This window comes from Acomys russatus, chromosome 19 (genome assembly GCF_903995435.1).
Source record: "Acomys russatus chromosome 19, mAcoRus1.1, whole genome shotgun sequence".
Classification (NCBI taxonomy): Eukaryota; Metazoa; Chordata; class Mammalia; order Rodentia; family Muridae; genus Acomys; species Acomys russatus.
Window position 1 is genome coordinate 31,629,353 of NC_067155.1, and position 23,386 is coordinate 31,652,738.

At 37.3% G+C, this 23,386-nt stretch overlaps 3 protein-coding genes and 1 pseudogene across 3 annotated transcripts in view; 2 read left to right on the forward strand and 2 right to left on the reverse strand.

Moving 5' to 3' along the window:
• Window positions 1-23,386, reverse strand: part of LOC127203988 (zinc finger protein 721-like) — a 1,570,727-nt gene that overhangs the window by 1,412,147 nt on the left and 135,194 nt on the right.
• The window catches only part of LOC127203992 (zinc finger protein 431-like), a 436,824-nt pseudogene that overhangs the window by 298,038 nt on the left and 115,400 nt on the right, over window positions 1-23,386 (forward strand).
• The window catches only part of LOC127204012 (zinc finger protein 120-like), a 428,901-nt gene that overhangs the window by 262,449 nt on the left and 143,066 nt on the right, over window positions 1-23,386 (reverse strand). The window lies entirely within an intron of this gene.
• On the forward strand, window positions 9,242-22,639 carry LOC127202964 (vomeronasal type-2 receptor 116-like). The gene is made up of 6 exons (XM_051161799.1): window positions 9,242-9,247; window positions 9,909-10,253; window positions 10,646-11,446; window positions 12,162-12,389; window positions 18,984-19,107; window positions 21,711-22,639. Exons 1-6 carry the CDS (start codon window positions 9,242-9,244, stop codon window positions 22,637-22,639), a joined length of 2,433 nt encoding a protein of 810 aa, XP_051017756.1.

Below are 23,386 nucleotides of genomic sequence, written 5' to 3' on the forward strand. Positions count from 1 at the left end.
AGAACATTATGATAGACAGATTTGGGCCCAGGGGTCCCGCTCAAACTAAGGCACCAGCCAAGGACAATACAGGAGGTAAACTTTAAACCCCTTCCCAGATCTAGCCAATGGTCAGAATATTCTCCACAGTTGAGTGGAGAGTGTGATATGACTTTCTCACATACTCTGGTGCCTCACATTTGACCATGTCCCCTGGAGGGGGAGACCTGGTGGCACTCAGAGGAAGGACAGCAGGTAGCCAAGAAGAGACTTGATACCCTATGAGCATATACAGGGGGAGGTAATCCCCCTCAGGAACAGTCATAGGGGAGGGGAATAATGGGAAAATGGGGGGGGGGAGGAATGGGAGGATACAAGGGATGGGTTAAACATTGAGATGTAACAAGAATAAATTAATTAAAAAAAAAAAACTTTAAACTCACCAAGATAGGATAGATAATAGAGCAGTTTCATTCTCCAAAGTTGGAAAATACATATGGAGTGGGCGTTGTGAATGTAAATCTTATCTGATTGGTTCATAGTTGTTATAATTGCATATGGCTTGTTATTATAAGATAAAGAGCCTTTTACTGAACTAAAGTCAGGTGATGCAGGTATAATCTCTTGTGTCTCTGTGTAAGCATTAGCTGTCAATAAAATCTGATCCCTATTAACTGAGACCAGTTATAGCAGGTGGGTGCTCTGAAAGGGAGAGAGATGAACTCTGAGATAGAGTCAGAGTTGGGAAATTTGCTCCATATTCTGAAAAGATGGACATATGAAACTGAGGAGAGATAACCAGCCACGTGGGACACAGAGAGTGGAAGAAAGGGGTAAAATATGTTACGAGCTAGCTGGGGAAGCAGCCAAAGTCTATGGTCTAGGCATATATTCATAAATATGAGGTCTAAGAGTTGACATTTCAGAAGCTGTAGTGCAGGAAATTAAAACGCCAACGTTTACAAAAACATTTACAAAAGAACTCCCAAGTTTAAATTTACAATCATGGCACTTTCTACTCTTCAGGTTAACCTCATTTAAAATATTGTGAACTAACAGATGGTGGGTAGACTATATGAACTGTTATGTTTCTTTTTTTTTTTTCTTAATGAAAGGGTTTCTTTAAATACATAATATTAAAAAATAAATAGTAGGTGAAGCTCTTTCTGTGGATGTAGGGAGGTATACGGATTTTATACTGAAAACAATGATATTACATTGAAAGACAACAAAATAGCACAGTAGGTCAGAATCCAGGATGTAAGTGGAAGACCTAATCTAAACATTTGTATTAATTAATCTATGGTTAGATATTAACTCATTGATTTGCAATTCATGTATTCAGTCTATTCATTTTCCATAAGTGAATCAGACAGGTTTTTTTGTTTTGTTTTGGAATGTAGAAAAACATTCATTTGTAAATATGGAAGATTCCGACAGAAATTAGTTTAAGACTCCTCCAGGCTTTAACAAGTTAGATTGGCATAAACAATATATATATATATATATTTTCTTTTCTTTTAGAGAATTGGGTTTCCTACTCATTATCCCTGGGCCATTACTTCATTGGACATTTTCTGCATAGTTTTCTTCTCACCTCCCATGCCATCCTCTGTCCAGAGACATTTGTGTAATCCTAAATAACTATTATATCTATTTATCATTGTACTAAGTTTTGGGCAATTTTCTCAAGAAGAGTCACCCCTCATATCTTGTTTGTTGTATTAAATAAAAACTTATGGCCTGAGGTTAAGGAAGATCTACAAATGTATTTTGAAGATTTTTTTTTTTTAAGTCTTAAATGTAGGGTCTCAGATGGAAGTCTCAGGGAAGACAATTTTCCAGAATTCCCTGCAGAGTACAAGAGGCTTGTTTAAGAAATATGTGATTAGGGTGCTGACTTCACTTACTAAAAATATCACAGATGTCTGTGCTCACAAACACACGAGCTGAGTATATAGATGATGGCCACTTTCAGATCCACATAACTCATGCTTACACGGTGGTAGGCACTTCTATTTTATGATGTTTTCTTGGATATTTATTTTATGGATCCTACATGCTCTTTCTCTTTTGAGTTCTTTTAATGCTTCTCCGTGCCAATTAAACCTAGAATGGAATCAGTACAGTGACGGAAATGTGGTGATTGCTGCATTTGTTTCTGTCTCTGATTATTATATTGTGAACAAAAAGATTGATTCTAACTATGAAGAAATTCTTGACCTAAAGTAAGTGTTTTAAAATATCACTCCTTTTCAGAATTCAGTTTTCAGTGGCTTTAAGTTACTTTCCCTGCACATTAGTGTAACTTTTATTTCCCCATTGATGCTTCCTGTCTTGTAGAAATATAACTCTGTTTTAGGTGTGTCTTTCAGTTCTTATAATAAAGAAGAGGAGTTTATTTTTATTTGTTTTATTTAAATATTTGATGCACTGAACCTCTCACCTTGCTCCACATAGACATGGTGTAATATTTCATGGTTTTCTCTGAAGGAGGAATGTGGGGAAAACTTTGGAACATTGGTTTTGGGAAATTTCAGAGTTCAGTTTTCCATGAGAAAGAATTCTGATGATTTTAGTAACTACACTTATGTGGTATCACAATGACAGGGATTTGCCTGTGCCAGCTGCTCCTGATTTAAAAGGAGGAATGTGAAAATTTGGAGTTGAGACTTCTTTTATTACAGTGATTTCAGATTTTTTTTTTAAATTTTCATTAGAAATTTTGTAGATTCTGTTAATTTTTAAACATTTCCTCCATTTAATCCTTCTTTCTAAGTACTTGCCAACTGAGTCATATATGTCCAGAAAGATACACTAATGTTCATGAAAGCCACTGAGGGTTGATGTTTAGTATTAACCCATAGGGTCAGAGGACTGTGGCAGGGCAAATTGGTAGAATTACTTAGCAGATATGACTAGAAAAAAAAACAGGGTTGAGTAACTTCCACAAGCTAATTGGAGGAGGTATCAAGCCAAGATCTGAGCTATAATAAATAGTAATAAGTTTCTATGCCATTAATCTATCTACTGGCAGTCCAAGAATGTTACGTTTTAGAATTGTACTTGAATATATCATAACTGTAATAGTTCTAAAACATTCAAAACTTTGTGTTGTTGCATAAAAATTTTGTGCCTGTCCTGATTTTTACCAAATTGCTCCAACTCCATAAACTGTGTAGATACCTTCAACTTATACAAAGGGAGAGACAACTGTCTGTAACTGTGCGTCAGAGCACATGCCATGTCAATTTATGTGGTGGGTGGTGGAGCACTGGATTGTGCAGAGAAGTTCCTTATATTACAAATTCTTTTATGAGTCTATGAGTGTTTGTGTGTGCATGCGTTAGGAAGTATTCATATACTCCTTTGTTTCCATGATGTGGAAGACCAAAGTGAACCCAGGGACACATATAGCAAAGCCACAGATATTGATATAAAGACACAGAGTCTACCACTGCCCATCATGCTTGATGGATCTGCAAATAATCACATAGCTCACAGAGAACAGCAGTTCCCATCAGTGTATCAGTTATTTATTTTATCAAGGACCATTATATCATGTTTTGATCAATTTGTTAAATGGCTATCACAAATATCTGAGCTAGCTTCCTAACACAATTTTTCTTTTCTTTCTTTCCTTTTTTTTTTTTTTTTTTTTTTTTAACAGCAAAGCAAGTTTACAGTTCCAGAGGGTTAGAGTCCATAAGGGTGGAGGTGGGTGAAAGCATGGCGACAAGCAGCAAGAGGGGCTGTAGGAACAGAAACCTAAGAGCTCACACCTTACTCTGAAAGTGCAAAGCAGAGAGGGCTCTCTAGAAGTCACCAGAGCCTTAAACTCCCCGAGTCTTCTGTCAGTGGCATTCTTCCTCATCCTGGCTGTGGCTCCTAAACCTTTGCAAACAGCCTGGCACAGTTTTTCAAATTAAGATGTTAAGTGCTAAGAAATGTTATTTGGCTGTGTGTCTGACATTCCTGTTTACAGCCTTTGCATGCTAATCATAAATGTTCCTTTCTTTCCTCTAATCTAGGCAGTGGAATGGTGAGGGGGCTTTCCCATTAGTTCTGCTTTGAAAGATCACTGTAAATTGTTTTATGGATTTATGAAGTGGATATCTTAACTTTTTGATCTGACCAGAGGGGTCGTATAGACATGGCAGCAGTTGGGTGCCTCCCAGTATGGTCCCTCAAAGGAGTCAATTTACAACTAAACAGATGACAAAGATTCTGAACATAGTACAGCCATCTGTTCACAGCATTCATGGTAGGAGTGTCTTATGTGACTGAGGTAACATCTGTGACACACAAAAGTCAGAGTGTCATGAGTAGTATAAATTTTATGGAGAGTGAAATTAAGAATATAACTGTGGCAGTTCTCCCCTTATTGTACAAAGAGAGTATGCAAGAACATATCTAAAACCCTCATGACAGGGCTTGTCATAGGTGTGATTTTTTTGTCCCTGTTTTAAGGCCAGCGGTGTGATGCAAACACTGAAGAATTTTGAGCTGACTTGTGTGAGCTCAAAATCAGCCACTGTATCTTTTCTCTTATAACTTCTAGGATCCATTAAAAGTTAAAGTTACAAGACATATTTTAGCACCATTATTAAGATGCGTTATGTTCAGACAGGTGAAATGCAATTGTATCATGGGTTTATGTTACAGAGCTCTCCAAAACAGATGGTGACTTAAATCAGATGTTGTGTTTTAGTTTTACATCATTCTGTGGCATAAAGATGTGCCTGGCTTCATAAGAGAAGCCAGTTGAGATTCCTGAAGAACTCCCCCAATTTTGAGTTTGATGACAGAAGATCGTGCAGCACCTTTCATTTAAGGAACATATAGGTTTAGTGTTTGAAGGACACAGTCTACTTTCAAAAATATTTTTGAAGATAGACATGGTGTTCTACAGTGTTTAAATGAAGCATAATAGTGACCTGAGTATTTAAACAGTCCTGAGGTAATCAAACATCTTGTTTTTTAATTTGGGCCATTGAACTATATCCGTATATCACAGAGAGAATCCGTGGTGAGAAATGTTTCTTTAAGCAACATTTTATGCGATTAAACGTAAGTTTTAGGACTGCAGTTCTTTCAGATGCTGAAGAGACACACTGAGTAGTTTAACAGTGATCATGCTTCGCTGGTGAGTACTTAAGATTGTGCATTTAACAATAATAACCTGCTTTTGTTTTATTAAGGCCTTTTGAAAATTCAGGCTTAAGTATTCACTTGATCTTCTGAAGAACATGATTCTTCCGGCCTTTCCTAGTATTAATATCCCTCTTAATGAACATAACTCAACAGCCCTGCTTGCCCTGACTCTGGTTTTCTTGTAAGCACTGAGTTAATTGTCTCTCTGTTTTGACTCTCCTCATTGGAGCCAGGACAGGGAAAATTCAACATAAATTACAGGTAGTTTTTAATGATTTTTTAGCTTAGGCCATAAAAATTTTAATGCCACATTAATTTTCTTTAAGTCTCATACTCTATGTATCTCAAGGAACTGTCTTATAACTTCACAATTGGTAAAGTGTTTCTGATGAGAGCATTTTTAGAAAATATCTGCCACATTGAAAATTAGGTTCTGAATGTGGCTGATGACAAATTTGTATTACATATATTTCTTCCTCTCACCTTTAAAAACAGTATCTGGTCATATCCTTTTTTTTTTTATAAATATGTAATAACATTTAAGAAGTTCTGGTGTGATTATTTTAGTCTACCACAGTTGAAGTGAAGATGGCTGTTTCAGTTGTATTGATTAAATATATTTTTTGCCTTTTCATGTTACTTCTTAAGTTTAGTTTTGGTGCAAAAAATGAATTAGAGCTATGTAAACATGTTTAATTTATAAGAACGCTTAATTACAATCAATTAGGTAATAAGTACAGATGTAAAAAGAAAACCAGAATCCTATATAGACAGACAGCCTGTACATAAATAACAGAAAAGGAAATATTAATAAAATATTTTATGATTATTGATTTTTTAATTTCTATCTTCATTGTGAAAGGAAAACATAACTTAAGGGATTCTTAGTAAATATGTTTCATATGTGGTAGAAAGACAAACAGATACATATAGAACAAGGAACACTGAATAAGGATGAAAGTTTTATCTCAGATAGAAGAAACTGGTTTGAGTTTATCAGGCAGAACTAGTAAACAGTGAAACAGAGCAGAGCCTTCCATAGCTGTACTTTGCTGGAAATAGGCTGTCTATCACTTGGAATTTATACTGTGAATCTCTGAACAGATATGCAAGTATCAAATATCTGTGGATATCAGTCAATCTGCCAGTTTTGAAGCCACATACCTGGGGAAATTTATAGATTTTCTTGAGAAGCCATTAAAGGTTATCCTGTAAAAGCTTTCAGAATCAAAACAAAACAGTAACATTACAAAACAAGCACTTGGGGAAATTGTTTATCTCCCTTGTCTAATATGAATGTGCTATGGGGATCCCATTGGAATCAGAGGGACCATGAAATATAATTGTGTCTACCATTTTGTTCTTCCATATGGTGACATTTTTTCCGTGATGATAGGATGTCACATGGCATATGCATCTTTAAATCTTAAATCTATTTATTATTATTTACTTTATAACGAGGTCATAGCAACATCCGTCCTCCTCTCCTCCTAGTCTCACCCTCCCTTCCTCTCCCCTTCCCCACTCCCCTATACCTCAGAGAAGGGTTCTTCCCCAATTTCTCATCTAATAGATTTAGTGCATCTGGTGTTAAGTTGAGGTCTTTGATTTACTTTGACTTGAGTTTTGTGCAGGGTGATGAAAGGGATTTCTTTCCATATTTCTATAAGTAGACATCAGTTTGCTGAAGATGCTATCTTTTTTTCCATTGTAAGCTTTTGGCTCCTTTGTCAAAAATAAACTACCCAGAAGTGTGTGGGCTTATTTCTGGACCTTTGATTTAATTACAATGATCAACCAGTCTACTTCAATGCCAGGACCATGTGCTTTATATTTGTATTGCTCTGCAGTATAGCTTGAAGAAAGGCATGGAGATACCTCCAGAAGTTCTGTTATTTTATAGAATTGTTTTATGTATTGTGTTTTTTGGTTTTTCCATATGAGGATTAGCATTGTTATTTCATTGTAGTTAAAGAATTGTGGTGGTATTTTGATTGGATTGCACTGAATCTGTAGATTGCTTTTGGTATGGCCGTTTTTAGTATTTTAATCCTGCCAATCCATGAGCATGGAATATCTTTCCATCTTCTCACATCTTCTTCAGTTTTTTTCTTCAGATATGCAAAGTTCTTATCATACAAATTTATGACTTGTTTGATTAGAGTCACATCAAGATACTTTATGTGGTTTGTGGCTATTGTGAAGGATGTATTTTTCCCTATATCTTTCTCAGGTAGCTTGTCATTTGTACACAGGAAGGGTATTGATTTTCTTGAATTAACCTTGTATCTACCATTCTGCTGAATGTGTTTATCATCTGTAGCAGTTCTTTGGTGGAATCTTTTATGTATACTATCATATCACCTGCTAATAGCAGTACCTTGACTTCTTCCTTTTTAAATTGTATTCCGTTGATCTCAGTTCATTATCTTATTGCCTGCATTCGAACTTCCAGTGCTATATTGAGGATATATATGGAGAGTGGGCAGCCTTGTCTCTCCCCTCGTATTAGTGGAATTGCTATGAATTTGGCTATTGTTGGATATAGCTTTCATTTTATTTAGGTATGAGTCATATATCCCTGGTATCTTCAAGACGTTCATCATAAAGGGGTGTTGCATTTTGTCAAAGGATTTTTCTATATCTAATGAGATAATCCTGTGAATATTTCTTTTAATTTGTTTATATGGTGAGTTACATAGATATGTTTTCATATGTTCATCCATCACTGCATTCTTGGGATAAAGCCTACTTCATCATGGTGGATGATATATTTGATGTGTTCTAGGACTCATTTTGTGAGTGTATTTTAGAGGATTTTTGCATCAATATTCATGAGTGAAATTGGCCTGAATTTCCTTTTCTTTGTTGACTTTTTCTGTGGTTTAGGTATCAGGGTATCTGCGGCATCCTTGAATGAGTTTGGCAAATTTCTTTTTTCTCTTTGTATTTTGTTGAATAGTTTGAGGAATATTAGTATTAGCTCTTCTTTGTAAGTATGGTTGAATTCTGTGCTAAAACCATCTGCCCCTGAACTTTTATTTTTGCAGGAGGGAGACATTGTATGATGCTTCTATTTCCTTAGGGCTTATGGGACTGTTTAAAATGTTTATCTGACAGTGATTTAATTTTCCTAAGTCAAACTTACCAAGAAATTGTCAATTTCCTTTAGATTTTCCAATTTTATGTAATACAGGTTTTGAAATAAGGCTTAATAATTTTCAAGATTTCCTCAGTCTATCTTGTAATATTCCTTTTTAATTTCTATTTTTCTTCATTTGGATACTCTTTCCTCTGTCTCTTACATAGAAAGGATAAGAATTTGAATTTCTTATTCATTTTCACAAAGAACAAGCTCTTGGTTTCATTGATTCTTTGTATTGTTCTCATTGTTTCTAGTTCATTGATTTTTTGCCTTAAGTTTGATTACATCCAAACTTCTTCTCCTATTTAGTGTGTTTTCTTCTTTTGGTTCTAGAGCTTTCACATATGCTGATAAGTTTTTCATATGAGATCTCTCCAGTTCTTTATGAAGATGCTTACTGCTATGAACTTTCCACTCAGCACTGATTTCATTGTGTCCCATGGATTTGTGTATGTTGTGCCTGCATTTTTGTTGAACTCTAGAAAATCTTTAACTGCTTTCTTTAATTCCATACTCAATGATCCTTTAGTTGAGAGTTGTTTGGTTTCCCTGAGTTTGGAAACTCTGTTGTTTCTTTAGTTGTTGAGTTACAACTCTAATCCATGGTGGTTTGATAAGCTACAGGGGTTATTTCAGTGTTCTTGTATTTGTTGTGGTTTATCTCTTTTTAAATGATATTATTATTATTCAAGATGGCAGCCAAATCACATGGCTGCGTCCATCTTGCTGGGTATCCCCAATTGAAGCATACCGAAAGTCATGCAGTTGTTTTCTGTTCTGGGTGAAGGTAACTCATGGTAAAGCAAATACATTTTCCATCAGGATATTCCAGGTCCATTTGTAATCTGCTTTCTTTGGTGGTAGCAAAAAATAATCAGAGAACAAGAGAAATGGAAAGACAGATGAGAAAAAAAGACACAAACTGATTCCATATAGCTCAACTAAACACCAGAGGATTCAATCATGATGGTAGGCTGGAAAACCATATGGGCTCACACAGCTACCATGTTCTTGTTTTTATGAGCACAAGAAAGAAATGGCAGTAGCAATGGGAGAGAGTAAAGATTGTTCAGAGTAGCCTGCTGGCATTGAGTAGTCCAAAACCCCTCCCAGGTTCGTATCCAAATATCCTTTATGGATTGACTGCTATGTCCAGGAAATAAAAGTCTTAGATAGAGATTTCCAGAAGCAACATTGTCCCTTAATCAGAAAAACGGAAAAACATCAGTTTCTGCCTGGAAGGCTGAATGGTGTGAGCATGGTGTGAGATCTTCCATTGCTTAGTACAAAAGAGGTGGGTCTTGAGGAGGAAAGATTCCATTTGCCAATTAGTTTCTTAAAGCTTCAAATTAATAATGGGCCTGGAATATGGATGTATTGTTAGAAGATTCCACAGATGCTATTGATTCAATAAAATATTCTTTTCTTAGAATTATAGATTGATCTAAGGCTTTAGGTAATTGAAACTTCAGTTGCTCTATATAATGGTAATTTTAATTATAAACATTAGTAGAATGATGAAAAAGTAGGAATATTATATATATATATATATATATATATATATATATATATATATATATATATATTAGGAATATGATATTGAAATTACAAAAGCCATTGCATCAGACAGGTAGGCAAGGTGATATGTGATGTTTTCATCAATATTGGCCATTTTTTCTGCAGCTTCAACTATTGGAACTTCCAATGTTCTTTGGCATTCATATTCGCTATTGAGGAGATCAACAGAAACCCTCATGTTTTACCCAATATATCTCTAGGATATGATCTCTATATTTTCCACAAATCTAAACAGGATATTCTGGCCGAGGCTTTTACTTGTCTCACAGGAGTGGGAAAAATCTTTCCCAATTTCAGATGTAGAAGGGAGAACAAAGCTGCTGCTATTCTTACAGGACCGTCCTGGATGACATCTGCAGATATTGGGAGGCTGCTGGATCTCTACAAATATCCACAGGTGAGGGACAATCTGTGAGAAAACAAGAAACTACTACTAAACCTCTGACATTTCGTGTGTTTTCTCATGTAACAGAGAGGGACACAACTCTCCTCTATCAAAGGGAGGAAATAAGGCATTTATTTATGTAGTCTCATATACTTTGCTTTAAATATGGAAGTAGTAATAGGAGGAGGAGGAGGAGGAGAAGAAGAGGTTGGAGCTGTTAGCTTGCAGTGGGTGTTTTGCAAATCCTTTGTCTTGTCAAGAATTCTCTATAAGCGTCTCCAGAAATTAGATAGTCATTTAAAACACCAAGAACAAAATTTACTTTTTACCAAGTGCTGCCTCAGGTCTATGATTGATTTTATAACAGCATTTAATTGTTGTTTCTGTTTTGTTATTTCCCTCAGCTTAGTTTTGGGCCATTTAGCACTATGCTGAGTGACAGAAGCCAGTTCTCTTCTCTCTACCAGACATCAGCAAAGGACACATCATTGCCATGTGGTATTGTGTCTTTGATGGTTCATTTCAGCTGGACCTGGGTGGGGCTTGTTGTCATAGATAACAGCAGAGGAAATCAGGTTGTCTCAGACCTCAAAGGAGAGATGGACAGGAATAAAATTTGTGTGGCTTTTGTGAAAATGGTGGCAGAGAACTTGCATTTGTTTGGCCCCACATCCAAAGAAATATTGCAGTTAACTGTGATATCCTTAGCAAATGTTGTTATTGTTTATGATGACACTCAGTCTTTACACACCACAATGTTAAAAAACATGCAATGCCTAATAACAGGGAAAGTATGGGTTATGAATTCACAATGGGAAGCAGGCAATGCTAAACATTTTCTCGTTGATTCTTTTCATGGGAGTCTCTTTTTTGCACACCGCCATCATGAGAATCCTAATTTTAGAATGTTTGTTGAGTCATACAACCCTTTCAATTACCCAGAAGACCACAATCTTGTTCGCTTTTGGCATTCGTTCTTCAACTGCTCCATTTCTATACTGGACTGTAAAATATTGGATAACTGTCTGCCTAATGCTTCCTTGGCATTTTCTCCATTAAATATCTGGGAAATGGACATGACTGTGGACAGTTACAACATGTATAATTCTGTGTATGCTGTGGCTCATAGTCTCCATGAGATGACTGTCAAACAAGCAGAACTCCATTCTCATCTAAATGGGCAGGGTCATGTCCACCCTTGGAAGGTAGTTTCTCTTTCTGCATCTTCTGTCACTTTTCCCGTGACACTCTGAGGCTTTCTAAAAGCACTCAATATACTATTGTAGTCTGTAGAAGATTTTACCTCTAAACATCACAGCAGACACGTGTGTCCATGATGAGTGTGTAGCAGTAACAAGGGTTGAATGTGTAGATATCAATATCTCTATTTTGTTCCAAAATCCAAATAATTTTCTCAGTGTAAAATACTCAATTAGAAACCCAATTATCTCTCAGTATATTTCACAACAGAAATAGGAGAAGTATATCCTAAATTATCAAATGCTAGTAGACCTTTAAGGGCCAAATGATGAATCAAAAGCTATGATACCTATATGACCATATTATTGAACATTGGAAATCAAAACAAAGATTTACAAACTGAATTTTGAATATTTTTGTTAACTAATTAGATATGGTTAGCATCTCAAGATTATGGAAATTTGCCTCAAATAACATCACTTAGTTAAATCTGATTCGTATTTGTATTTGTGTGTTTGTGTCAATCTTTCTTTTTGACACTGACTGCCAATCTAGAAATATTATGATAATGTCATTTTTGGGCTTTCATCATAATCCAGTAATAGCTTCCGGTAGCTTGCATTTCTAAGCTGAGGTTAAAGTCAGTAAGAACCTTTTCTTCATTGGATTCTGTCGAATGTTTTTGTAAATGAATCTGTTAAGGTTCTGCATCTCTTTTAGCTCCACCATTTTCTCAAGAATATCCATTTAAAAAATGGTGCTGAAAGCCAAGTGATTTTGGATTCAGAAAGGAAAATAGATGCAGAATATGATATTGTCAATTTCTGGAATTTTCCAAATGGTCTCAGACAGAAGGTGAAAGTTGGATCATTTTCTTCCAAAGCTCCACAGGGTCAACAACTGGTTTTGATTGATTCTATGATACAATGGGATACAGGATTTACGGAGGTGTGTTGGATTATATCTCATTGAAATGATCACCACAGAAGTAAACATTAATTTGAGAACCTGATAATATTTGATTCCTTACAGTGTCCATCAGCACAAAGAAAGAAAGAAAAAACACCATGTGGATATGAAGTTATATTACTTTCTTCTGAAAATTTGGTTTCTTTTCCACACACATTTCTATATGGGCATAATTTCAAGTAAGAAATATGCATTGTGTTTTACTATTTAACTCCTGTACAGAAATCATGTTAGCAAGAGGATTAATTTGACTTCAGAGTAATAAATATCAGCACATGCTCATTATTTTTTGCATGTGTTCATGCTCCTGGCAGTACACAGTGACATGGAGGGCACGTGTGCATGCATAGTTACATGACTTTCTACTGAAAATTTAAGAACATGGCTAAATAATAACACACACTCACACACACACACACACACACACACACACACCACACACACACACACACCAGGAGGAAGCACCTTAGGAAAATAGATTTTACTTGGGTCTCACATAGCAGCAGCTGTCCAACATGAGTCAGGCAATCATGGTGAAGGAGCCCAAGACAGTGATTCCCAGTGCTTTTTCTGTTAGGAAGTAGCTTGAGGTGAATACTGATCTTCACAATTCTTGGTTACAATCTGTCCATAAAAAGAGTCAACAAAGAGATGCTAGTTACTCCAAGGACTGTAATATAGACTATTTCTCACATGGAAGGCCCAAAAATTTGTTTACATTTTTAATTCTTAGTACTTTCAAGGTCAAGTACTTCCAAAAGAATATTTACTACACCATTATATAAATGTTGTTTTCTCCAATGATTGAGAAGCACACAGTAGTGTCAATATCTCATTCTAGTTGCTTGCTCTTTTAGACAGGTACAGTACATAGTGATCTAATATTCTCTTATTTTTCCCTACCTCTTTTTTTCACATTTCTAATGTTTTATTTAATTAATTTATTCAGATTACAACTCAATTGTTATCCCATCACTTGTATCCTCCCGTTCCTCCCTCCCTCTCACCTTCATCCTATTCCCCTCCCCTGGGTCTATGACGTCCCCTACTATATGGTCATAGGCTATCAAGTCTCATCTTGGTAGCCTGCTTATTCTTTCCCTGAGTGCCATCAGGCCTCCCCCCAAGGCGATGTGGTCAAATATGGGGCACCAGAGTTCATCTCAGAGTCAATCCCTGCTCTGCACATAACTGTGGAGAATGTCCTGTCCATTGGCTAGATCAGAGTAGGGGTTCAATATTTACTACTTGTATTGTCCTTGGTTAGTGCAATAGTGTGAGCAGACCCCCTGGGCCCCAATCCACCGGTCACAATGTTCTTCTTGTAGGTTTCTAGGACCCTCTGGATCCTTCTATTGTACCATCTCCTATATCTCTCTTACCCAGAGTCATAGTAGCATGTCCTCACATCTATCCCAATCTCCTGGTAAGTGAAGACATTCATGGGATATGCCTTTTGGGCTAGTGCCCAGTAATAAGTGAGTATATACCATGTGAGTCTTTCTGCTTCTGGGTTAACTCACTCAGTATGATCATTTATAGTTCCACCCATTTGTCCACAAATTTTGGGAGTTCCTTGTTTTTTATAGCTGAGTAGTATTCCATGGTGTAAATCTACCATGATTTCTTTATCCATTCTTCAACTGAGGGACATTTAGGCTGTTTTCAGGTTCTGGCTATTATGAGTAAGGCTGCTATGAACGTGGTTGAACATATGTCCTTGTTTTGTGCTGGAGCATCTTCTGGGTATATTCCAAGGAGTAGAATATCTGGGTCTTGAGGAAGCCCTATTCCCAGTTTTCTGAGAAAGCACCAGATAGATTTCCAAAGTGGTTGTACAAGTTTGCATTCCCACCATCAACGAAGGAGTGTTTCTCTTTCTCCACATCCTTACCAGCATGTGGTGTCACTTGAATTTTTGATCTTAGCCATTCTGATGGGTGTAAGCTGGAATCTCAGAGTCGTTTTGATTTGCATTTCTCTGATGACTAAGGACATTAGGCATTTCTTTAAGTATTTCTCAGCCATTCCATATTCCTCTGTTGAGAATTCTCTGTTTAGTTCTGAGCTCCATTTCTCAATTGTGTTATTTGGTTTTGTGGTGTTTAATTTCTTGAGTTCTTTATATATTTTGGATATTAGACCTCTGTCAGATGTAGGGTTGATGAATATCTTTTCCCAGTGTGTAAGCTGTTGCTTTGTTCTGTTGACAGTGTTTCCTGTCTTACAGAAGCTTCTCAGCCTTATGAGGTCCCATTTGTTAATTGTTGACCTTAAGGCCTGGGCTGTTGGTGTTCTGTTCAGGAAGTTGTCTCCTGTGCCAGTATGTTCCAGGCTCTTCCCCACTTTCTTTTCTAACCAATTTAGTGTTTCTGGATTTATGTTGAGGTCTTTAATCCATGTGGACTTGAGTTTTGTGTATGGTGACAAATATGGGTCTAATTGCATTTTTCTGCGTGTAGCCATCCAGTTAGACCAGCACCATATGTTGAAGATGCTATCTGTTTCCCATTGAATAGATTTGGCTCCTGTGTCAAAAATCAAGAGACCACATGTGTGTGTGGATTCATTTATGGGCCTTTGGTTCAATTCCATTGATCAACCAGCCTACTGCTGTGCCAGAACCATGCTGTTTTAATTACTGTTCCTCTATAGTAGAGCTTGAGTTTGAGTATGGAAATCCCACCAGAGGATCTTTTATTGTATAGGATTGTTTTGGTTATTCTAGGTTTTTTGTTTTTCCATATGAAGTTGAGAATTGATCTTTCACTGTCTTTAAAAAATTGTGCACTCAAACTAAGGCACCAGCCAAGGACAATACAGGCGATAGACTTTAAACCCCTACCCAGATCTAGCCAATGGTCAGAACAGTCTCCACACTTGAGTGGAGAGTGGGATATGACTTTCTAACGTACTCTGGTGCCTCACATTTGACCATGTCCCCTGGAGGGGGAGACCTGGTGGCACTCAGAGGAAGGACAGCAGGTTACCAAGAAGAGACTTGATACCCTATGAGCATATACAGGGGAAGGTAATCCCCCTCAGGAACAGTTACAGGGGAGGGGAATAGGGGGAAATGGGAGGGAGGGAAGAATGGAAGGATACAAGGAATGGGATAACCATTAAGATGTAACAAGAATAAATTAATAAAAAAATTGTGTAGGTATTTTGATAGGGATTGCATTGCTTTTGTTAAGACGGTCATTTTTACTATGTTATTTCTCCCTATCCACGAACAAGGGAGATCGTTCCATATCCTGATGTCATCTTCAATCTCTTTCTTCAGAGATTTGAAGGGTTTTTTGTTTGTTTGTTTGTTTGTTTCAAACAAGTTTTTCTCTTGCTTGGTTAGAGTTATTGCTAGATATTTTATGTTGCTTGTGAGTATCATGAAGGGTGTAGTTTTCCGAATTTCTTCCTCTGCATGATTGTCATTTGTATATAGGAAGGCTACTTACTTTTTTTAGTTAATTTTGTATCCAGCCATTTTGCTGAAGGTGTTTGTAAGCTGTAGGAGTTCTCTGGTGGAATTTGGGGTTCACTTATGTACACTAGCATATCATCTGCAAATAGGGATAATTTGAGTTCCTCCTTTCCCATTTGGATCCCCTTGATCTCCTTTTGTTGTCTTATTGCTTTGGCTAGAACTTCTAGAACTATATTGAAGAGATATGGAGACAGTGGGCCGCCTTGTCTGGTCCCCAATTTTAGAGGAATTTCCTTGAATATCTCTCCATTTAATTTTATGTTGGCTTTTGGCTTGCTGCAAATTTATTGTGTTTAGGTATGTGTCTTGTATTCCCAATATTTCCAAAACTTTAAGCATGAATGGGTGTTGGATTTTATCAAATGCTTTTTCTGCATCTAAGGAGATAATCATGGGGGTTTTTTTCTCTCACTTTGTTTATATGGTGGATTACAATGATGGATTTACATATATTAAACCATCCCGGTATGCCTGGAGTGAAGCCTACCTGGTCATGGTGAATGATATCTTTGATATGTTCCTGTATTCGTTTTGCGAGGATTTTATTGAGTATTTTTGCATCAATGTTCATAAGAGAAATTGGTCTGAAATTCTCCTTTTTTGTTGGGCCTTTGTGGGATTTAGATGTCAACATGACTCTGGCCTCATAGAATGAACTGATAATGTTCCACCCATTTCTATTTTTTGAAGTAGCTTGAAGAGTATTGGTATTAGCTGTTCTTTGAAGGTCTGGTAGAATTCTGTACTGAAACCATCTAACCTTGGGCTTATTTTGGTTAGGAGACTATCAATAATTGCTTCTATATGTATGGGAGAAATAGGACTATTTAATTTGTTTAACTGATCTGGATTCAATTTTGGCAAGTGGAATCGATCAAGAAAATTGTCCATTTCCCCTTAGATTTTCAAATTTTGTGGCATGTATGCCTTTAAAGTAGGATCTTATGATTCTTTGTATTTCTTCAGTGTCTGTTGTTATGTCTCCTATTTTCATTTCTGATTTTGTTGATTTGGATAGTGTCTCTCTGCCTTTTAGTTAGTTTGGCTAATGGTTTGTCTATCTTGCTGATTTTCTCAAAGAATCAGATCCTGGATTTGTAGATTCTTTGAATTGTTCTCTTTGTCTCTAATTTATTGCTTTCAGCCCTGAGTTTAATTATTTCCAGATGTCTATTCCTCTTGGATGTTTCTGCTTCTTTGTTTTCCAGGACTTCCAGCTGTGTTGTTAAGTTGCTTCTGTGGGATGTTTCCAATAAAGGCACTTAGTGCTTTCATCTTCAGATCTTGAACTGTTTTATTGATTTCCTTCATCTGGTTGTTTGTATTTTCCTACATTTTTCCAGTGTGTCTCTATACGCCTCTTTTATGTCTTCCACCTGTTTGGCTACATCTTCCTGCATTTGATTATGGATTTTATTTGTTTCCTCCATTATCATCTTCATTACTAAAAATTTGAGGTCATTTTCTTGTATTTCGATTGTATTTGAGTTCTCAGGGTTTTTTCCTTTGGGATAGCTGGGATCTGGAGATGTCAAGTTGTTTTTGTTTTTGTTGTTTGCATTCTTACACTGTCCTTTAGATGTCTTGCTATCTCAGATTTTGGGTAGTAGCTTCTGGTGTCCTTCACTGGTTGTTGAGAGTGGATAGTTGGTGAGTGATTATTGGTCATGTGCCTTTGCCTGTGGGGATCAGGCAGTTCTTCCTGGAATCAGCAGGTGACCTGATTTCTGCTGCAGGAGATGTTGTTCTACACCTTAAGCTCCTGATTGGGTCAGCATAGGTAGGCTTCTGCCTGATTCCGTTCACGTTACTGAGGGAATTCAGACCAGCTGTGTTGGGAGCCACTGCTTAATTTTCTATCCTGACCTTCTTACCCCTTGGGGCAGTCCAGCCTGTCCCAGGCATGTGGGAGACCCCGCCAGGCAGTGGGGACTGGCCAAGCCAAGTTTTAACTGCTCAACAGTGCAGGTACAGACTGCTGTAGTGAGTAGATAGGTTTGCAATCAGACCTGTTCAGATAGCAGGACTGTGGTGGTTCTGTCCCACTGAGATACGGCCACAGTTCAGACCCAATCCAGACCCCTTGGGGTTGTCCAATTCTCCCAAGAGCATGGGAGTCCCTCCTCGGCCATGAGGACTGTCCAGGCTGGGCATTATCTGTCCAATTGTCCAGGCCCGGACCGCTGTGGCCTTTAGTCAGGTTTCTGCCCTGAGCAGTCTAGATAGCGGAACAGTCTAGATTGAGCACCTTTGGTGGTTCAATCCCAGTGAGCTGTGGTCACAATTCAGACCCCCTTCTAGACCCTCAGTGGAGTCTAGCTTCTCCCATGAGCATGGGGGTCCCTGCTGGGCCATGGGAGTTGTCCGGGCCAGGTTTTATCAGCCCAATTTTTCAAGCGCGGTCCACTGAGGCCAACTGCCTGGCTCTAGCCCAGACTTGCCAAAATCCTGTGTGCTGTTGCTGGATACCACGTTCACCACCGCCCGGGCTTCCCCGTGGTCTCCAGGGCTCTCTGTGGACTGCTGTGGGGCAGGTGGGGGTGTCTAAGGACAGATTAACCTGTTTCCCTGAGACTTCCTCAGGCCAGGAGCTCTGTTGTTCCACCTTCCCACACACTGCACCTGGGCTATAGAAGCCGGCTGCAGCCCGCAGGTGGGTTCTGTTCCAAAGTCTGGGGAGTGGGTTCAGGTCCTCTGTGGGCTATTATTTGACCTAGGCCCAGACCCACCTGTAGTCTGCACTGTGTGGGGCCCCACTCACCTAGTGTTCTCCAGTTCTTGCAGTCTATAGCTCCCAGTCCGGCCCCTGTAGATCGGATACAGTGTGTGATAGGCGCCACCATCTTGGAACTCCTTCCCTACCTCTTAGATGTCTACAACTCTTCAGAAATGTATTGCCTTAGGATGACCATTCTAACACGTTGAACTTTGGAGGGAATACTAATTCAAGCTAGAAGCATACAAACAATACTATGAAGCTATAAATACAAAGACATGCTATCTCATTGTTTAGTATTGTATTAGATATTTAAGTGTCCTAAAACTGTACATTATTGACTATTTTGTCTTGTGTACTTAATTTTCAGCTTCCTCGCTCTGTGTGCAGTGAGAGCTGTGTTCCTGGATTCAGAAAATCCCCCAAAGAGGGGAAGCCTGACTGTTGCTATGATTGCACTCCTTGTGCAGATAATGAGATTTCCAATGAAACAGGTAAATGCTATTGGGGCATTTCTGACCTATCTAGAGTGGTATTCAATAATAAGCACATGGAATTTTTTTGTGTGTGAAGAAACATCAGGAATAAGACCTGTTTTAACTTCATTTAAAAGTAAAAACAATTTAGTTCATTGTATAATCACTTTAAATGTCATTCTGCCCATTAAATTTTATACTTGACCATGGTTTTTCATCCTTGCAAAGCATTGTGCCAGAAGAGAACATTTTTGTCTATCCTAGAGCATACCCTTTAATTTAACCATGACATTTAACATGCAGAGAATAAATTATAAACTTATTATATTTTTGAAAGAAGTTTAATTTAGTATTAGCAGAAATGCATGGCTGGGTCCTCACATTCTTGCTTTCATAATGTAAGTCACCATTCTAAGATTCCTCAAAGGTGATTAGAAAGTAATTGATTAATCTTTGGTTATATTTTTAAAAGTTTTAGAAAAGATTTATTCACTTTTTTTGTTTAGGAGTGTTATTTGTGCATGCATGCATGTGTATGAACCATGAGCATATTTGGTGTGCATGATAAATATTAAGTAACATCAGTTTCAGTGAATATGAAGTCAGAAAGCACTGATGCACCATGCGGGTACTTAAAAGCAACGAGGGTTCTTAGTTAAGAGTAACAGGTGCCCTGTGCCAAACGACCATTTATCCAGCTTTATACTTTTGGCCATGTGTCATAATGTTCAACATTTCCTTAATGAATAGCTTTCCTTCCCTATTTCTCCAATCTTTATATGCAGTATGGGCCACCTTGAGATGAATGGGATCAATCTGCAACATATCTTAAATTCCTAAAAATTTGGACCAGAAAATATACATTAGGGAGATATGTCACAAACCAATCATGAGAATCTTCCATTGAGCAAAAATTGATTTTATAGTTGTAGCGTTTCTGAGTTTACTTGATTCACTTAAGCTTAAAGAATCTGCTACTACTCACTAACTCAATGTATACAAATGGCTGTATTTTTTGTAATGTATCAATGGATTCATATACATAGAATAGATAAATTATGAAATAATTTCTCCTGTCGAGTGGCTGGAATGACACACCATTACTTCTATTAATGTCAGTGTTGAAATTAAGCTAGGCATATATGGACACTCATGTTCTCAGAGCACCCAGGACATTGAAGTGGAAGGATCTATTTTCCAAGGTGATCTGGGAATAATAGATAAATTCTATGTAAAATACATTTAAGAAACCATAAATAGGCACAGGGTAGTTGATAACAGTATAGTTGAGGAGCACATACAGAAACAATTTTGAATATGTAGGAAAACAAGAAAGAATTCCACATCACTAAGTTTTGCTTAATTAAAATTTTCAATTATTAATTTAATGTTTAGGATCAAATATGAATTCCATGAATCCTCATATGTTTTTAAATTCCTTCATGAAAAGAGAAATTTTCTAAATTTTGAGGACTTTTAATTCACTTCATTTCAAAATGTGCATATTAAGAATGGCTCTACAAATGACCAAAAGCATACTGTGCAAATAAGAGCTTTGTGTTTGCTGGTTACTATGTAAGTTCATGAACATGCTACATGTATTCACTGAGGAAATCTGAAATGTCAACTTCGAACACTGTGCGGTTTCTGTTTGAGAGCAGTTTCAGGAAAAAGACACGAAACATAAATGCTGAAGGGTTCAAAATAGAGAATCTTACTCTTCAAAATTGAGAATGAGCTGTATCGTCTCTGAAAACTGCATATGTAAATATCAACACATATTTGACATGCCTTTTTTTTTTTACTAAAACCATACTTTTTACTAAATAATACACGTGTTCGTGCTTACAATGAATTCATGCTCTGTTAGAAAACAGTAGAAAGAAAATAAGTGGTAAACAAAAGAGGAAAGCCTTGTGAGGGATGAGAAGTGACTTGAGAGGGACAGTATGACATGAAGGCACAGATCACAAGCAAGAGCTTTATATCCATCTGTAAAATAATCTTTTATTCATACATCATCCTGAACAGTCTCACAGGGAGTTCTCATGCTGTCAAGAGTCCCATAATTCTCATTCCACATGTACCCTTGGGACATCCAATAAAAACCATGAAATAGGCAAACTTGGGGCCAATAATCAATAACCACATTATAAGAGAGACATTTGAAAACACCGTTTCCTTCTTATACTGGACATGCATGACCGATTCATTCTTCATATATTTCACAAGGATGAAATCTGATGACACCAGTTTATGGAATTTCATTCAATAAGTCAAGAATATATATATATATATATATATATATATATATATATATATATATATATATATATATCCATACATACACACACACACAAAAGTATCACTTAATATCAAACATATTTAGGAAAAAAGATAAGGGAATAGAACTGTTCACTTCAGGTCTCAATAGAGACAATAAGCGGTATCTGCTTAACATTATTGATTAGACACCATTTGGGAATTTGCACTACTTTATTAAGCCTGAAACAACAAAGGAAAGAGATTCAAGTAACATGCCAGAGCACGGGTACAGGGAAGTAGCTTGGGCTATAAAGGAAAGCTGAATACTGACTCAAAATAATTTTCTCCCTGTCCAGATGTGGATAATTGTGTGAAATGTCCAGATAATCACTATGCAAACACAGAGCAGAATGTCTGCCTACAGAAATCAGTGACATTTCTGTCCTACGAAGACCCCTTGGGAATGGCTCTCACTTGCATGAGCCTGGGCTTCTTTGTGATCACAGCTGGTGTCCTTGGTGTCTTTGTGAAGTACCACAGCACTCCCATCATCAAGGCCAATAATCGGACTCTCACTTATATCCTGCTCATCACTCTGACCTTCTGTTTTCTCTGCCCCTTGCTTTTCATTGGCCAACCCAACACAGCCACCTGTATCCTGCAGCAGAGCACATTTGGAGTTCTGTTCACAGTGGCTCTCTCCACTGTCTTGGCCAAAACGATGACTGTTGTGCTGGCCTTCAAGGTCACTGTTCCAGGGAGAATGGTGAGGTGGCTCATGCTATCAAAGGCCCCTAACTTCATCATTCCCATCTGCACCCTTGTTCAACTTGGGATCTCTGGAATTTGGATGAGCTCTTCGCCTCCCTTTGTAGACTCAGATTCTCAGTCTGAACATAAGCACATCATCCTGGTCTGTAACAAGGGCTCAGCTGTTGCCTTCCACTGTGTTCTGGGATACCTCTTCTCCTTGGCACTTGGTAGCTACACTGTGGCTTACCTCTCCATGAACCTGCCTGACACATTCAATGAAGCCAAGTTCTTGACATTCAGCATGCTGGTGTTCTTCAGTGTGTGGGTCACCTTCCTCCCTGTCTATCATAGCACCAAGGGAAAGGTCATGGTGGCCATGGAAGTCTTCTCCATCTTGACTTCCAGTGCAGGGCTGCTAGGCTGCATCTTTGCCCCCAAGTGCTACATTATTTTGTTAAGACCAGATAGGAACTCACTTCATTGCATCAGGTTCAAAGCACATTCTAGAGGGAAAGTCCATCTTACAGATTAGTCTGTGTTCTTAATTTACAGAACTCTTTAATTCAGTGTAGCATCACCCAACTAGTCAGAGACTATGTTGTAGTTAAGGATTTTACATTCATTAGTTTATATTTTGATGAAATACATCCTTATTTTCTCATTTTCTAATGTTATTTACTTATTTCTCTAAATTAGAAAGCTGACTTCCACCCAAATTATCTATTTTTCTGTCTATTATTAGTAAAAAAAAAAAAAATGAGCTGGGTCTATCTTTACCTCTTCAACATTTCATATCTTTCTTATTAAATCACCACTCTTTCCATATGAATCCATATTTTTCCAATGCCCTTGTTACTAGACAGAAATATATTGTGATTTCCTTTTTGCTTACACATTTTATAAAAACTGAATAAGATTTTGGCATGGCAAAAATTTGGGGAAAACCTTATAATGAGCTACTTATTTCATTAGAATGAAGACAATTTTACACTATAACCCCAAGTGCTATATTAATCTACCTTATTCTCCAGATAAAAGGTTATTACATAGGGATTCTATTAAATCTACCTTTTACTTCTAGTGCCCAGCTGTATGCAGATCTTCAGAACCTGTACCAATGTCTCTCTTTGATTACTAATATCTAAACAGTGATTTGTGTACTTCCAGCTCACAATTCTTCACTTTTGATAAATTGGTTTATATTCATTCACATTAAATTATAACATGTGAAGTATGCTCGTTTATAAGCGTACATTATTCAATAGTTTGTAATAATTTC

Coding starts and splice junctions, on each gene's coding strand:
- LOC127202964 (XM_051161799.1), top strand. Junction 11,447..12,161: donor GTCATGTCCACCCTTGGAAG/GTAGTTTCTCTT, acceptor CATCTCTTTTAG/CTCCACCATTTTCTCAAGAA. Junction 19,108..21,710: donor TGAGATTTCCAATGAAACAG/GTAAATGCTATT, acceptor CTCCCTGTCCAG/ATGTGGATAATTGTGTGAAA.